The 17,189-nt window shown below is 42.9% G+C and overlaps 2 protein-coding genes across 3 annotated transcripts in view; both read right to left on the bottom strand.

The window, feature by feature from the left end:
- Nucleotides 1-1,391, bottom strand: part of LOC142560046 (uncharacterized) — a 31,141-nt gene extending 29,750 nt beyond the window's left edge. Inside the window, exons 1-2 of the mRNA XM_075671818.1 lie at nt 1,318-1,391; nt 259-330 (exon numbers count right to left, since the gene is read on the bottom strand). Of these exons, the coding sequence (XP_075527933.1) occupies nt 259-295 (37 nt within the window). The 5' untranslated portion in view covers nt 296-330; nt 1,318-1,391. The remainder of the gene's footprint in view (nt 1-258; nt 331-1,317) is intronic.
- Nucleotides 1,392-6,813: 5,422 nt separating this feature from the next.
- On the bottom strand, nt 6,814-15,775 carry LOC142560045 (uncharacterized). Of its 2 annotated transcripts, none has more exons than XM_075671816.1 (7): nt 15,678-15,775; nt 15,148-15,214; nt 14,443-14,611; nt 13,187-13,278; nt 11,680-11,868; nt 9,461-9,706; nt 6,814-7,524 (listed from the first exon to the last, which is right to left on the bottom strand). In XM_075671816.1, the coding sequence occupies exons 1-7, from the start codon at nt 15,758-15,760 to the stop codon at nt 7,387-7,389; spliced, it is 984 nt and encodes a 327-aa protein (XP_075527931.1). In that variant the 5' UTR covers nt 15,761-15,775; the 3' UTR covers nt 6,814-7,386. The 2 variants fall into 2 exon arrangements, with proteins under 2 accessions (XP_075527931.1, XP_075527932.1); XM_075671817.1 differs by lacking the exon at nt 15,678-15,775 and adding an exon at nt 15,283-15,668.
- Nucleotides 15,776-17,189: the final 1,414 nt, after the last annotated feature.

The raw sequence follows: 17,189 nt of genomic DNA, 5'->3' as shown, positions 1-17,189 counted from the left end.
TGTTCTTTCCACGTAAAAGAATGTCAGAAGTGCAGAGTAAGATGCACCTTTTGATGATGGTGTTCATCATGGTTCAAGAAAAGAAATAGAAAAAAAAAAGGGAGAAAATCATGCACTTCGCGCGCTACGCACAGACCGCTTACTCACCGTTCGTTCATTGGTGCCAATATTAAATGCTATTAAAAAGCAAGTCTTCAAACACCACGCATATAGCACTTACTAGGTTAAGGAATTAATTCAAATTAGTGGTATAGTTACCGCTTAAGGGTTGCTTGTTTCCTTGCTTGCTTGCCATTTCGCCCCGGTTAGTGTTCTGGCCACCGCAGCCGCCTGCGTAAACGACAACGTTCGCATACGGGGCGTACAAAAAAAAAAAAAAAAAAAAAAAGAACCACTCTAAAATGCGAGAGTTGTGCACGATTAAGAACACTCCTGTTCTGCTGGTGCCTGTCAAGCACATGTAACGAAACGTCAATTTGAGCGAGCGTTAAAAACCGACACGAGAACACCTGGTCGTCAGCCTCGACAGCACACCTACGTAGGTGTGCGCGATTTGACCCGACTGCGCAGTCAGAGTTGCGTGTTTGCCAGGCAGAACTCATTGTCGGAACGCGAGAAAAACATTAACAGGGCACCAACCGATAAACAAAAGAGAGACAACCCGGTGGCCAAGAGTGCTCTCGAGGTGTAGTCGGCGCGCTGATAAAAGAGCGAATCGAGTACGGCACGTTGCTACCGCGCGCGACGCGCATGCTGCCGCGTACGATTGCGATTTCCGCTGTCGCGTCTCTACGCGATTTTTTGTTGTCGTTGTTGCCGCGTCCGCAGCGGCGATGTGCAATTTGACGAGTCCAGAAGCAACGACAGAAAGCGCAGCGCACCTGTACCGTGCGAGCACGGCAGTGCATCGCAGTACGACGCGGCGGTGAAGGTCGCGCTATCGCGAATCTGACAGCGCTGGAGCGAGACCGATGCGTTTCCTCTGCTTCGAGGCGACGCGGCTCCGAAAGTAGGCGCGAACGCGATCGAAAGCGAGAAACTTCCGCTTAATCACGGTGCTACGAGCGCTGGTACGGTACACCAGCCATATGTCTCTTATTGCATTTCGTTTTCGTCCGCCAAGGAAGCGATAAGGCTTCACAACACCTCGCACCTCGAGTGGCCGCGTACAGGTCCTTACCTAACGCGACCTTAGCGTTAAAGCGCAAAGAGACTTTACTCACATAAACCGCTAAAGCTATCACTCGGCGACAGGACGCCTGGCCGAACCGTTGGCTTGTAATTAAATGTTGGAAATATCACGAAAGCATTACTCACCTCTTCGCGGCGTCTGCTTGCTTCGCTTACCTGCTGCGCTCGATCACCTGGTGGCTTTTCGCCGTACTAGAAATATTTCATGGTTGCCGCGGCTTGCAGAGATTTGCGGCTGTTTTCCGACGATACTGCCGGCATTAGCAAACAGGGCACTACCATATCAGGAGAACTATATAAATTCGACAAGAAAAACAATTCGTTATTTTTGCATGTTTAGCAACAAAGCTGAAACTGCGCCATTTAATAATAGACAATGCGCCAAAGCGCTTAACTTCGAAAAAGGAATATAGACAGTGCGCCAGAAAGCATGTTGCTTAGGGCCGTAGAGTTTATAGCGAGAAACTCTATGCTTAGGGCTAAATGAACTGGATATGCAGAGTCAATTTGCAGTTATCACCTTGATATCTTATTTCTGAGACATTGAATTTATTTACAGCCCTTTCCTACATAAACCATTCGTCTGCAAATAGTACCAATAGAATGTCCTTTAGTAAAGAGAACTTCATATGTCGAGCAGAGTTTCCTACAAAAATTAAATTTTTGTAGGAAACTCTATGATGTCGGGTGAACAATTTTATCATCCAGCCATACATGTCTATTATGATGCTGTTGCCAATTCACATACAGATAATTTCGTCATTTCAAAATCTTCAAATGAACAAACTGCTTCCCAGTAAACATAAAAGCAATTTTCCGGCGGTCTGTATCTATGAAACACAGCAGAACGTACCTTGGTACAATCTCAGTTCATTCAACCTCACGGCTTATATACTTGCAAAGCATAGAACATTTAAAATATCTAATTTGGATAAACTTTTCAGAATTGTATGTTCTGTTGTCGTGCGTCCTCCTGAAGGTATAAACAAGGTTCTACCGAGAGAGAAAATTTATGAAAAGGGGGCACCTGGTAAGGGGCACAACAGAATTTCAAGTAATTATAGTCAAAATATTTGGAAAGTATGATCGCTCCTTTGCTTGTGCAATTATGTTACATTTGGAGCTCTAAAAATATTAACAAATGGGAGAAGCATATTGCAGGTGTAGTCAAGTGCAGAACAGAGGAAGTGAAAACTAAACTGCGCTCACTGTGGAAAAAAAAATTATATCCAAGAAGCATCGGTTAGTAAATTTACACAAACCGGCACCAGTATATTCAAGTAACACCTCAGAATACTAAGGAATGTGGTGAAAAGAAAATAAGCTGCATTTGCAACATTCAATGCTAACTTGCAAAGCCCACAACCTGGCACGAAAATAAAGAAAGCAAGCAACAAAAGGATTTACTTGAAAATGTAATCTGCTAGTTTAGTTATTCTACATGCTCTGTGATTTCTTTCACTTGGTATGTATGTGGATAGTCACTATGTCATGTTACTCTAATTATGCTAATTTTCATTTCTTGTTTCTCTACATTTTCCTGTACCCACTTCTGTGAAGTCTCACACTGAGACAGCAGCAATAATAAACAGATAAAATACAGACAAACCTTAATACAATGAACCAAAGGCATTGAATGAACACAGATATAATTATGTAAAACAATAGTTTTAGTAACAGTATGTAACATATGCTTATAATGAATATTAGATATTAAAAAGGTACTGTCGTGTCCAATACGACTTCAATAAAACGAGGTTCAGTTGTAAATGAAGTCTTTTCTAAAGGTGAATTCAGTGCCCCACAATGTGTGCAACTCTCTTGTTACTCTCCAATGCAGTTGAACCTTGATATAACACGAATATCACAAAATATTGGATATAACAAAATGAATCCAAAATTCGCTTGGCCAGGTTTTATTTGGATGATTGTTTTACCGCTATAATGAAACTGAAAAATGCAAGATTCAAGACAATATTGGTGACCCCAAACCGAATATTTGTTTGTTTGGCAACCCTAAATATGCAGTCTGGTAGTAAAAAGTCAAACATTCAGCAAGAGCAACTTGAAATAGCACATTCAGAATGCACATGTGCTCTTTGACCAGCACCTTGGCCGAGTCGCAGCAGGCAAGCCAGTGTGCAGATTTCATATGACTGCACAAATTGCATGGTTGTGTATTAATGATGGTGCAAAGTGTGCTTGCAATTTAGCAAGGTTCATGTGCCATGCATTGGTACAGCATGCCGCTGCCAGGCCCGTCAATAGCTACAGAAAACTCTTAGCTGCCCCAATGGAAGCATCACACTCAAGTTTGTGTAGCATACATTCAATTGCATTTTTTTTCATGTCAGTATCAGTGTGTATGCTTATAAAAAAATATAAGATATATGGGAGTGTTTGAACAACAAAAGCTGACACTGAGTAACATGTCTTCCAATTGTTTTATTTGCACAAAAGCTCCTTTGTTAGCCTCCAACTCCTGGTCCCATAGATCAGTGTTGGTAAAAAGTAAATATACAATGACTATACACTTTCTTTCTTCTCAAGAATACTGCACTTGGTAAAACTACATTGGAACTGCAACCACTTGAGTGTGCCTTTTCAACGACCATAAACTGTAGCCACGTTCATCAGCACTCATTTTTGACACTTGCAATCTCGCACACTCACTCTGGTGTTCAGGCGAAGGTTCTATACTCCTGGAAAACCTTTTATGCAAAGTGCATGCCAGGGCACACAGGAAAAAAATCTCCCATTTGCATCCGCATTAGTTTAAGCTGGGGAAGAGTTACATAAAGATCTTACAACAGAAAAGAAGTTGACTCGCCATCCCGACCCTGCAAAAGTGGATGTCCAGTGAAGCTGTTGTAAAACCACTGCTACAATTGCTGAGGGGGATAAGGCAATGCTTTATTGATGGTTCGGATCCTTGTTTTGAGCGTGTTTTTTATTGAAAGGCTGTTCCGTGTTGTATGGGTGATTTTAGTGAATGTATGCAATGTTTGCTTCATTAAGCTGAGCCCTTGTAGCCTCTGCCTTACAGGGGTATGAGCCATTGCATTTTTGCTTGCTTATGGGTGGGGGTGGGTATGAGCCATTGCCGAGGATGACAGATGCTTGTTTTGAGCTAGTCCTTCATTTAAACGTATGGTGCTCTGTGTTGCACGAGTGATTCCAATGAGTGCATGCACTGTTTGCTTCATTTCGCTGTGTGCTTGTAACCTCTGCATTACGAAGAGGATAGGCCATTGAATTTTTGTGTGTTCAGGTGAGCCATTGCTGATGATAATAGCTGCTCACATTCGGAGATGAAAAATGCTGACTACCGAGAGGCTAACAGCTTCGTTGTAAAACAAAACAGAATACACCACCAAGTGTTAAATATGACTTGATATTTTTGTTTTTCTTTTCTGCATTTGCAGAACTGTGGAACTATTGTACAAGGAAGCTGCACTAGTATCTGTAACAAGAAATGAAACGTGCAATCGAACACTTCCGGTATAGAAGCTGCACCCCTATGCTTGGATGTAATCCTAACGAGCAGGCCCACAGGAGAGTGCGCGATTTCACGTACCGCGCTGTCGCGGGTAGCCAGGCTTGTAACGAGGTCAACATCCACAAAGATCCATTATGTACTTTCCACGAAATTGTTTCCCATTATCGACTGGCCAGGAGGACATTTCCACCCCCTCACCCTAAATTGAACAAACCTCAGGCTAGCACACTCAGACTTCTGCAAACCCGTTCGTATCCCACTCCTCGGTCTCTTAACAGGATAGATCCTGCCCACTCACAGTCGTGCCCCAAATGTGGTCATGACTCATGCTCTTTTGAACACATGCTCTGGCTGTGCCCAGCCCTTCACGCCTCTCCACCCATCACGAAAGAACAATGGCAGGAATCTCTCAAGAGCAGCAATCTCCATATGCAACTCCAGGCTGTCCAGAGGGCTCACGACATTGCGGTGGAACTTCATCTTCCGGTCCCATCGTGGGTGGCGCCACCGACTTGATCTTCGGGAGGCTTCGGTTTTAGCTCCCCAAGATCTCAGTCCCTCAGGACTCAAATAAAGTTCTTGTCATGTCATGTCATGCACCCCCATGGTTTTCCCTTAATTACCACAGAAATTTGTCCACAAGCATCATTGCGAAAGATACACAGCGTAAAGAGACCCATTGCACTGGCTCAGTACTTATGTATTTTTGTGCCATGACAAGGCCACTGGTTCACCCGCCGTGGTGGCTAAGCAGCTATGGTGTTGCGTTGCTAAGTACTAGGTCACGAAATCAAATCTTCGCCGTGGCAGCCACGTGTTAATGGAGGTGAAATGCAAAAACGCCTGCGTCCCGGGCATTGGGAGCACGCTAAAGGTCCCCAGGCGGTCAAAATTAATCTGGAGTCCCTCACTACAGCATATCTCATCAGATTGTAGTTCTGGCACATAAAAACTCAGAATTTTTAATTTAATTTTAAGGCCACTGGTTTTAATTCTTGAAACGATTACTGGAATCCGAGGCGAAAAAAATGCTCATGCGGTTAAATTTGAGAGCCTGGTAAAGAAAACCAGGACCTAAACACTAACCTGGAACACGCAAACATGACGCTTCTCTTGGTCCAGTGCGACCTTAGGATGTTAAATGCCAAATGACCTTTTACAGGCGAAGCTGATCCACAATGGTTTCCTGTGGCGATGGTGACATTGGCCAGTGGCATGGTCAGTATAGGACATCAGTCAGAGAACAGCCAGTAACTCGGCCTATGTTGGAGCACCTAGTGACCATATGACCAGGGCATTAGAATGTGAAGCTGGGGGGTGGGGGGGGGGGTATTTTGTAAGTGTCTACCTAGTGGACATATCCATTTCAGCTGTTGCTGAAGTGCAGATTGGCTGGACTGGAGTACCAGCGAGAGAAGAACAGGCACTCCAAACCAGCTTGCTTCTCACTGGTTCAGCTGCAGCCAATTAGTGGCAGCCGAAATGAACAGAAAATAGTGGGTCGTCACTGCGCATGCGCAGAACGCTAAATGACCCATAGCATATAGCATACGCACGCTATTTCTTAGAGTTAGCATTAGCATCTTTGCATTGTTTGCAAAGTTTGTGTGAAACATGGCGGCGGTCCCGGCTGCCCGCTTTGAATTGAATTTGGCGTTGCTTTTGTAAAATTCACTTCGTTCATAACAAATAACTGCATAAACGGCTTTCGCTTAGTCTCAGGCCACCTCACCGACAGAGTATTATGGATAACCTTGTGTTGTTTTTGAGATCGTTTCTCATTTTGAACGAGCTGAAGCCTAATGAAAGAAACATTCGAGACGTCAGCTCGCAAGAGTTGGGAGATAGCCACTACGACGGTATACAGCCTCTGAGATCCGAAGATCTCAAAGGGCAACTAAATCTGTAACAAACATGCGCTGCTTAGTGTACGCTATAGTTGTGTACGCTAGACTATAACTGTCTATTGTCTTCACATATTTAGCATGTGCCTGCATCAACATTTACTACCCCACCTAGCAAAAGATTGTTGCTCCTCCCTGGATGCCCCGAGCATCAAAGATGCTCCACTATTCTGATGAATTGATGAAGCACTGTCTTTCACCACAATTTGAGGCATGAGCTCTTGTGAAAAAGGCCAATAAGTGTATATGCTTTATTATTGCAACGGGGTTTCACTATACAGAGATGATGAGAAACACAGTGTAATGAACTGATCATATTGTTTTACATTTATGAACTTAAATGATAATAAAGTGCACAACTAACTATCATTGGTCATGTTTGTAGAATAAAAATGGAGCACAAGTAATATATAAAAACAGCAAAACGTACAACAAGCACATAATGCCAGACTGCCATGACACCTTGGTTTCAAGTCATCCCCATTTTCTTTCACTGATTTCGCTTAATTTATAAATCAATCCCCAACAACTCCTTACTAAACAAGTGCCTTTTTTACACCGGGCAACAGTAGACAGCAGTTATTTGGTTTCACCCTCACATAACATGCCATTCATACTGATGACTATAATGCCATGTCATATAATGATTGCTAAGATACACAAGGTGTATCGTGAATCTCACATCTTGAAAACTGCACATGAGTGCTGAACAGCAAGTGAAACAGCGATATCTGACAAAAGAGAGATGAACATGGAGAATGAAAGCGACATGGCACTTCATAATACATTGTCCTAGACACTCTCTTCTTGCGAGCTGTTTTTAGCGTCCCAGAACTTCTTCAGCTTGTGCGGTGGAGGTTCACGATCCCCTCCAGTGGTTAACATCTGCTTGCTGACCTTGGCTATTGTCGTGAAGCTGCAGCCTGTAACCTGCAGTTGGGGAGGTTAAGTTGAAGTAAATCAGCAGCTATCTGTGCTACAATACAGCAGCCCTTGCACCAACTATGCTAGTACGCGGTGCACGGCCACTGTAAAAGCAAGCTGTAAATGTAATCAATTAGATTTAATCAACATAATTAACAAATCATACTCAATGTGAATTTACTGGCACTGACAAATGAAGATTCACACAGGATAAACAACTTCAAGTAGTTTCCTACACAAAGATACCCATCACTAACCAACTCTAGCCACTGAACAAATAAACAGCATGAAGAAATGCGAACAGGACAGGTGCAGATTTTGTATTGTGTTTATTTGCATGGTGGTTCTTGTCAGTAAAAACATTTTGCCAACTAGCCCAACAATATGTTGCAGAAATCTGTGGATGTTTCATGCACCATTCTACACATCTTTAAAAACATTTCTATGTGCCTTTATGCTTTTTTGCTTATGCATCCATTATGAGCATCAGCAAATCATGAGGGGCTATGGTTATAACCAACTGACAAACGTAATGGGAGCTCTTAACATGGCCATTACATACAGTTGTGAAGGTGCTCTTAAAAAATGATTTTCATTCGCAACCAAAGCCATTCTATCAGTCTACTTGTCTTTTTTCTTTTTCTACCTGGGGATCAATCATGCAGAGTCGAACCACAATATAATGAATATAGATATAACAAATTATCAGATATAATGAAGTTACCCTAAGTTTTGGTTGTCCATGCTTTATTTAAATGACTGTTCTGCTCCATGATAGAGTATAGATTTTATCTTCGCATGCATCGATAAATATATACCGTACGAGTGGAAACAAACATGACAGCAAGAAAGAACATTCAATGGTTCGATGAACTGTACACGTGTGCAAGGCATGGTGAAAATGCCTACCACAACGGTTACAAAGATAAACCGAGGAATCGTATCTCCTTTTCAGATAGCGACACTGATGGCTTGCTGAAGCACTTTTCCTCTAATTTTGCAATTTCATAGGCCTCCACAATCTCCCTTGTCATATGATTTATCATATTCATATTTATAACACTCCATCATTTATTCAAGTCAACTAGCCCGCCAATGTGTTTTGACTGTTCTGCTGCTACAAGGGTACTCAAAATGCAAAATTCGAGACAATGGCACTTATAGTGAAGTGAATATTTGTTCAACTGACATACCCAAAGACAGATTCAAAGTATGTCTTCTGGTAGCAAGAACGTCAAATACTCAGCAACTTGAAATAGCACATTCTAGACATGCGTGCAGATTTCAGCCAACGGCTGGACTTCACTGGCCCGCAGCTGGCAAGTCAACATCCAGCGCCATCAGACCAACCATATGGTTGCATATTAACGACAGTGCGAAGCACATTTGTAATATGGTGCTGTTTACATGCCAAGTGTCGGCATGGCAAGCAGCCAACAGGCCATCAAAATTGATCAGGAAAGCCCTTGCAAGTCCATCGGAGGCATCACATAACTTGTATTTGGCATAGACCCGATCACAATTCCTTTCCCCGCTCACATCGGCATTACACTTATAATGAATTGTGAATATTACAAAGATATTTCCATGCCAGATACAACTTTGCTATAAAAAGGTCCAACTGTACATGAAATAAAGGCATGTAGTCATGTAACTGTTTCATAAACAAGACATCATAGGAGTAATCATGTATGCTGTGCCACAGCATCACTTCAGCATGCAACAATTTCACTTTCTTTGGTTTTTACATGTTGTGCTGTCCATTTCTGCCCTTACTTTAGGCGTTTTATTTTCTGTCTTTGTCTGACATTATTTCCATTATATCTTAAGCTGCTTCTGTAACTTTGTACTGGTATGCAGTCATCTCATTTTTCTTTTGATAATAACGCTAGCAGTATGGTGTCTACTAGGGAATGTTTAATCAATATCTATGGCAACATACCCAGGAGATAAATTTGTAGCAGTTTGTAGAGTTTGGCCCACTGGGAGTCAGCATCTCGGCGAGGACACGGCGATTCTCAGTCTGGCCCATTTGCGACCGCTCCCGCCACTGGCTGACCAGCGTTGCATATCGCTGAGCAAGTCCTGCGCATCTCTGCTGACAGCACTTTTCCTTGGCCAGTTCCTCTAGGCTCTTGAGCTTTCCAAGCACCGCTTTGCCTTTGGTCCGTTGAATTCGTCGGCCTTTCTGCAAAATTTTGAACACAGTTAATAGGCAAGGTCAACAAAGTTCCATCCATGCTGTTAAAGAGCTTTGGAGAGCCTCACCACACAAATCAGTTACCTGTCCTGAAGTAGTAAGTGAAACGATGAAATGGTGCAGTAGTGGTCAGTATACAAATTAAGCCTGAAGTTGGACATATCTTTTGTATGGTCACACGCTGGTGAAGTTATCGATCGCACTCCCATGGCACGTCAAGTCGCCCGATCTCGTTTATTAGCCTCGCAGCATATACAAAAAGAGCGTTACGAACGGTTCCATCGTGATGTGAAGTTCGCGCCTGGTGCTTGGGTGCTCCTTTGATCACCATGTCGTCGGGTTGGCCTCTCCCAGAAGCTTCTCTCTCGCTACACAGGGCCTTATGAAGCCCTATGTCAAGTTAACGACGTAAATTATGAGATTTCGCCGCTACAGTTTGATGCATCCTCAAGTCCGACGCCTGTTGACATCTAGCACGTCTCGCAGCTGAAGCCATACTTCGCTCGCAATTCTTCGCCTACCATGCGCTTCACCACCCAGGGAGCCCTGTTACGGAAGGATGAAAAAAGAGAGAGGAAGAAGAAGATCGCAGGACGCTGGCTGCCGTGCATTGTTGTTGGTCAGCGATCTTAACTACTCTGACTCATTTTGTATATATATTGTAAGTACACCCTTTCTGCCAACTCAACTCCCAACGTCCCCGTAACTGACTGACTCACTCCCAACTCAACTGACTCCCAACGTCCCCGTAAAATATAAAGATTATTAGCCTTAGATTTTATTCATGCTTGTATTTGGCATTACCGTTTATTTGTGATGATGATGTAGAAATTGTATAATATATGACATGACCCACTGTTTGCCACGATCCTACTATCCCCCTTTTCATGTCTTGTTAGGAGGTCCCTCCGACAGTTGTTACTTTGGGACCTCCGAATATGTACTTATACCCATCTTGTATTTGATTTCGTCAAAAATAAATATTGATTGATTGATTCCTTATTATTTGTCACTTTGAATGGCCAATCCCTGCTAAAATGGCAAGGTGGTCCTAGCATTGGTTGCTACGAGTGAGCAATGCTAGCAGTATAATTAAAGAGGTGAGAAGCAAGCTAATTATGTGCTTAGCTGAGCCAATTTGTACGTCTTGCTGGCCAGTTAATGACGACAAATGAAAGGAGCAGAATTCGAATTAAATTAGTGTGATTTATCAACATGATGTGCTGTAGTGAAAGAGATAAGACACAAAATGAATGTAAAACACAAAGCGCTACATTTTTTCTTTCACTTACAACTAATGTTTATTGGAAGGAACGAACCCATATGTATCGCAAAAAGAATGCTGTACAAGTGAATTACATGTAATACACAAATTTCGTTCACCGTAGAAGCCACAATGGATGCTGTTTGAAGAGTCACAATGTCAGCATATTACATAGGGCGAAGGTGCCATAAACATCATGCCTCAATTTTCCTGAACTTTTGTCATACTGCTCAATTTTTGAAGAAAAATATTATGAGCACTTGAATAAAAAGTTTGCTTCATGCAATCGCTAGAACTTTAGAACTGTTCCTTTAAGTGCCCTAAATTTAATTCAATACGATTCAGTGTTTCACTTGCATCTGAGCAAGTAGATTAACAGCTGCAGCTTCATCTTAAAAACACAGCAAACAGCGTAGACAAAGGGACAAGACAAGAGATACATTCTCGTATCTCCCTTGTCCCATCATCTGTGCTGTTTGACATGTTCTAATGGGCACTTCAGCTTTTACCTGTTCAAATAGAAGGGAAATGTAGAAGTACTTTCCTCAGGCAAGAAGGACACAAACAGGTCAGACACACTCTCTTGTATCTGCTTTGACCTGTTATTAGTGCTGTACGCTATGCTGAATGAAAACCAAGTGGCAATGCTTTGAACTTTCTTGTTAAGAAATAATGAAATAAAGAAACAAAGCCTTACACTTGGCTCTGTCTTGAGGTACCGGTGAAGAAAGTTGTTGGAATAGAAGAGCACCCTCTGTGTTGCTCGCTCACATAGCTTTACCTCACGTAACTGAGGGCGATGTTCATTTACAAACAGTTGGAAGGACTCGCTGTGTTTCTGACCATTGCCCATGCCCACTGCATGGCTTTTGCCAACGCGCTTGACCTGAAAAATGCAAGAATACACACTTTTAATTATCAGGTCCTACCAGAAGTGGCATAAATGAGCACACCACATAGGTGGTGTCTAAAGTGCACACCCCAGAAATGGTTCACTCAGAGTAACAAAGACTGATCTTGAAGGCTACAATTTTGTGTACTACAGGAGCTGGAAACACATCACAGTCACTATGTGTTGGGTATCACTTATTGAAGCAAACAGAGAAAGCAATCACTGTCTTTTGAGCACCCTATATCAGGAAAAAAACAGAACAAAGAAAACTGAATTCAAGCGTTGATTCAACAGCAAGCAACTTCGCCTACAACAGGAATTTGCAGCTTGTGACAGAATGAATATTATTCATGTTATACAGCAAATACACTGTTCAGAATCTACAAGCTACACCTGGAATATTAGGGATACTTTAGCAGAAGGCTGTTGATTAATGATCATCACATGTGGTTCACTAACATAGTCCGAAGTCTCAGCGCACGGGTATTTTTCCACTTCACCTCAACTGAAATGCAGCCTCCACAATTGAAAACCATACTAACAATTTCATTTTATACAGCAGTAGACTACAGCAGAAGAGCCAACAGGTATTGAAAGCAAGCAGGCATAGTTCAAGTGCTCATCCTTAGCCTACACTCCTTCTTGGCAGATACTGCTAGTGCAAGCTAGTCAGTAGCCTCAATCATGAGGATGTCCAGATGTGAGAATGGCTCACACTCAGCATGTCATCTCTTGGCCAACATGCAAAATCAGTGGGCGGTTGGACTGAAATGCAAGTGCTTAAACAACTGAGTGATCAGCATAAAACACCATATTCTACAATGTTCTACTCAACACTCCAGTTCAACTCAGGAAAGTTGGCAGTGGTGCTACCCCTTGACTGAGGTCACCGGTGATTCAATGACACTCCACAGCAATTCCTGAACAAAAGTTTTGTGAACAGTTGCTCTCATTCATTACTCAAATGCATTGTAGCAAAGGTGTGTCAGTCAAGCAGTACCTCAATGTACGAAACCCGATGGAGCATTCTTCAAGTGTGGTGTCTCCTTCAGGTGCAAGGCAGCTAGCACTGTGCTCCAATCAATGGAATTCAGTGAGAGATTTAGGTTTAGGCTTGTCTGTGATTTTGTGGGTATGTGTGGCATAGGGTGCACAAGTGTGGAAAAGCGTTTCAGAGTGCATCTTCATAATGGCAGGCTTTTGAATAAAAGAACTGTGCGAAGATCAAATCTGCCCGTGACATTCACGACTTCTAGCAACTGCAAAAAAAGAAAGGAAGAACATAAACAAAAATGAGATGCTAAACACTCACTTCTTCCCAATTGTAGCACTTTTGTTGTGACAATTTCTTGGCTTCCTGCAGAAGCTGTAGCAGACTGCGAACTCTCTGGTCCGAGCCATCACCTGCACAGTAGTTAGCAATGTGGAAATCTTGGTCTGGGACAGTTAGTCATTAATTGCAAAAGCCACTGCGCAGTACAACATGACGTGAGGACAGGAACATGAACCACAGAATGTTCGTCAATAACCAATCAATGTTTATTCAGATGAAACCATATTAAAGTGCAACCAATGGCACATTATCACAATGTATGCAATACCATATAAAAATTTAACTTCTACCTTGTATCAAGTAGGTGCAAGTCTCAAGGTGCTTATTACATCATGTATGTTATGATGCTCATTGTTATCACAGCTGTATCAGTGACTACAACAGAATTTACGCTTGCACATCATTATCTTTTCCTTTTAAGCCATTCTCTTCTCATTCAGTCAACATCACCACTTTTCTTGCAGTGCCTGTGTTCAATGAAAAATTAATCATTGTCTCACACTTCCCACTCACTGTTGCAACTTAATCCTCATACTACATACCAGGTGTCTTGCAATCAGTAGTAAAATTACTGAATACACATTGGCACTGGCAAGCCCAAAACTTAATGCATTCATCTCTGGATAGTGAGGCCCAAAATTCAACCCAGGGTTTACAAGTGCTGCAGAATTTCTGCCTCATTACCCAAGATTAGTGTTTTGTTAGACTTCAAACGATCAGCGAAATCAATGAGTTTCTTCTAGAGCTTCGCTGAAATTAAGCTCATGCTGCTAAACATTTTATGCTTAATAAGTAGGGTGATTAACGAAAGCTATTTTAGGAGAAGGACTTGCAGCCAAAGAGACATACCTGTTGTTCTTACATAATTTTTGGACCCATTTTTTCTTACTTGTCTCACGAAACTCATTTATTGCCTTATCGCTGAATTACTGTGAACTGGTTACTGTGAACTTTCACTGTGAGGCACACCTTTCTTTAGTTAAATGAAACTTCAGCTTGTAGTTGACACACATTCTGTGCTTTGAAATTGCCGCACTTCATCACTGTAACCATAAAATTCTCTAATTAAATGCTTCAAGAAAGCATGTAAATGCTTTGAGCCAAGGACGAAAAGTACAAGTTATGACGCACACACATTACTTTTGTCCTTGCCTCCGAGGCATGTTTACACGCTTACAATGCTGAACTCACCCAACTAGCTGTGCTGACCAACTTCAAGAAACACAAATTCTCACCACTGAGATACTTCTGGATACATGCACAGGATCCCCGAGGTGGCTTGAACACCGGGCAAAAAAGACGCTCTGCATTAGCGTCATCGAATTTTTTGGCAAGGTTCGCTGCAAATAACTTTGCCTCATCCAAATATTTCTTCTTCTCTTCCTCAAATGTCTGGTTGTTTTGCTGCATGAGAAACACATAAAAACATGCTGATGTGAAGCTGCAGGAAATTGATCAGCAGATACACATATTGAGGAGAAGTTCTGTCTGTCTGTGTGCGTGGGTTTCATTCATTTTCATTTCCATTATCATTTCTTTAATTCAATTAATAAGTACAAGTAAGTTATTTCCCTTATGCTGCCCTTGGGTGTCTTTGTTTGTTGGCTTATTATGATATGACTACATATATTGTATAGCTACAAGTTTTGTAACATAACTATGCTTCCAAGTTTGCAGCCTTCTCACAGGGAAGTGGGACTGTAGTCAAGCTGCAGCTTCTGTATTATAATTCCATATATCCCCATCTCTTAAATGCACACCAGTGTAAATGGCATATAAGCTCCTGATGTCTTACAAAGTCCTCTAGAAAGTTACCTCACTCCTCTCTCTCTCTTCGCCGAATAAAAGTTCTCCACATTTCTTCGGCTATTTGTGCAGCCCCTAGGTGTTGTGAAATAAGGCTTGCGACAACTTTTAATAATAATGCGATGAGAACTCACTGCTTCCTTATGTCCAACGTCCAAGGATGACTGTTCGCATGCGACACAAAGAACTCTTGTCGAACCCCTGCAAAACAAAAGTATGTATTACCAGGGATGGAGCACGACGTATGAAAGTTCGGAAAAATAACTCGCCTCACAACAATACCACACTTGTTGCAACAGTTCGGCTCTTTGTTGGCTAGCTTTTTCTTTTTCCTTCTCGACGATAATTTAACATCGGGTGAAAAGGGTACTGTGGCTCTCACAGTCCTGCTTCTCGTTTTGAGAGGCTCTGCTGATACGGATGCTGACACAGGCACCGCAGCCATCACGCTGTTGCGCCTGTCAGGCTTTCTTGTGCGGTTTTAGAAGTAGCGCCAAATTGCTTTAAGCAAGACTGACATCTTAACGTCGCCGAAGGTATCCACCCACACAATATGCACTAATAAAAGTTGGCGCTTCGAGACAAAAACAGAAACTATAACGGAAAGCAAGCAGAAAGCTGCGGAGCTCGCTCGCTCCCTCAGCCATTGGCTAGGCGACTTTACCGCTTGGCTTGGCAGTTTCGAACTTGGCTGGTAAAACCGGTAAAACTGGCAGCCTGTATTTTTCTAATGCTTGTCCAGTCCATAAATGCGGAAAAACGAGTCGCCCTCTGAACCATAGAGTTTCCTACAAAAATTTTTGTAGGGAACTTTATGCTCTGAACCTCTGCGACATCGCCCCGTCCCAAATGCCGTTTACATATTGTTCTCATTACAGCATGGACACCATTTGTTTTACCTTATGACTTGCGACGAAAGAAAATTGACTGCCCTAAATGGCCCCCCAAACATATTTTTTTTAAAAGAAAGTTGCGCCCTCTAACCGCTTTCTGGTATTCGCTTTATTGGACCAATGCCTTTGATTGGACGCGTGCGTCTATTTGTCGAACAAAAATCCCTCACGTGACCTGACCCTAGGTGCCTAGGGACAGCATCGTTTAGGGATTTTTGAGAAGGCGCGATGCTGGCGCCGAGCGACGCCGTGACGTGATCGTTCTCTGGACCGCGCGTTTTTCAATATTTCTCAAGTTGTTCTTTATTCTATGATGTGATTGTGCGTGTGTTACTTGTGTGTTGGTTGTAGGGTCTGTGTTACTTGACGGAAAGCAGTGAGCAGTGGCGGTGCGGCAGTGCGGCTTTGGCCTCGGTGAGCTCTGGCAGTACAGAATCTGCGTTGTGTGACCCGTGCTTTCTTGAGAACCCGGCGGTGGCGACAGTTGAAATATCGAAGTGGCCTAGCGCACCGGCAGCGAAGTTTTGCGAACCGCGATGTGGCGTCGCCATGTCCGACTTTGCTTCGGACATCGAGGGATGTGCTGGTCGCTGCAAGTCATGTAAATGCAACTGCGTCGACCGCCCATTGTTCAGCGCTGAATGTGTGTTTGGTGTGCTGTGCTTGAAACGAGTGGTGCAGCCGTGCAGCGGGGGTGGCGGAGGAGCAGAGTGGCTTTGGTGCTCCGTTTGCGCGTTCACAGACATGTGCTCCCGTCTTGGTCTCAACGGATGTCGCGGGATTGTGGTGTGCTAGCTCCTTGCCTAGTATGGAGTTTACGACGCTAACACACAGCATGTTCATGTTTTTCCGCGCTAAATGTCATTTGCATGACGGCCGAGTGGAAAACGAGACGTATGTCTGTGTTCTTTGCGTTTGTGTGTAGTAAATTACTTTCTATTGTGGGAGTTCTGGGAGTCTTATTACACAAGGAGTGCGAACGTAAACATAAACACATATGTGTCTGAAATTTTGAATTAACCATAATACCCTTTACGACTGATAAGCGGGCTACACGGCCTGTGTGAATCAGCTACCGTATGTTGCGACGCTCTTCCGCGTGGTAGACTGATGCATGGGGCGCGTTTATTTCGGTACTGTTGTAAAAACCATTTGTGTATTCGCTCAATACAAATGTACGACTTCTTCGCCGCAGTACATTTTAGTTAGGCGGTGAAGCATACTAAAAGTGGGAGGGGGCCGCTATCAGCCACCATAGTATGTCCACTTAGGCGACCTGAGAG

The sequence above is a fragment of the Dermacentor variabilis genome, chromosome 10 (genome assembly GCF_050947875.1).
Source record: "Dermacentor variabilis isolate Ectoservices chromosome 10, ASM5094787v1, whole genome shotgun sequence".
NCBI lineage: Eukaryota > Metazoa > Arthropoda > Arachnida > Ixodida > Ixodidae > Dermacentor > Dermacentor variabilis.
This window is presented reverse-complemented; position numbering and strand designations above follow the sequence as displayed.

Coding starts and splice junctions, on each gene's coding strand:
- LOC142560045 (XM_075671817.1), bottom strand. CDS start 15,458: ATGGCTGCGGTGCCTGTGTCAGCATCCGTATCAGCAGAGCCTCTCAAA. Junction 14,612..15,147: donor ACGTTGGACATAAGGAAGCA/GTGAGTTCTCAT, acceptor TTTCTCATGCAG/CAAAACAACCAGACATTTGA. Junction 11,869..13,186: donor AGTGCTACAATTGGGAAGAA/GTGAGTGTTTAG, acceptor TGCATTTTTCAG/GTCAAGCGCGTTGGCAAAAG.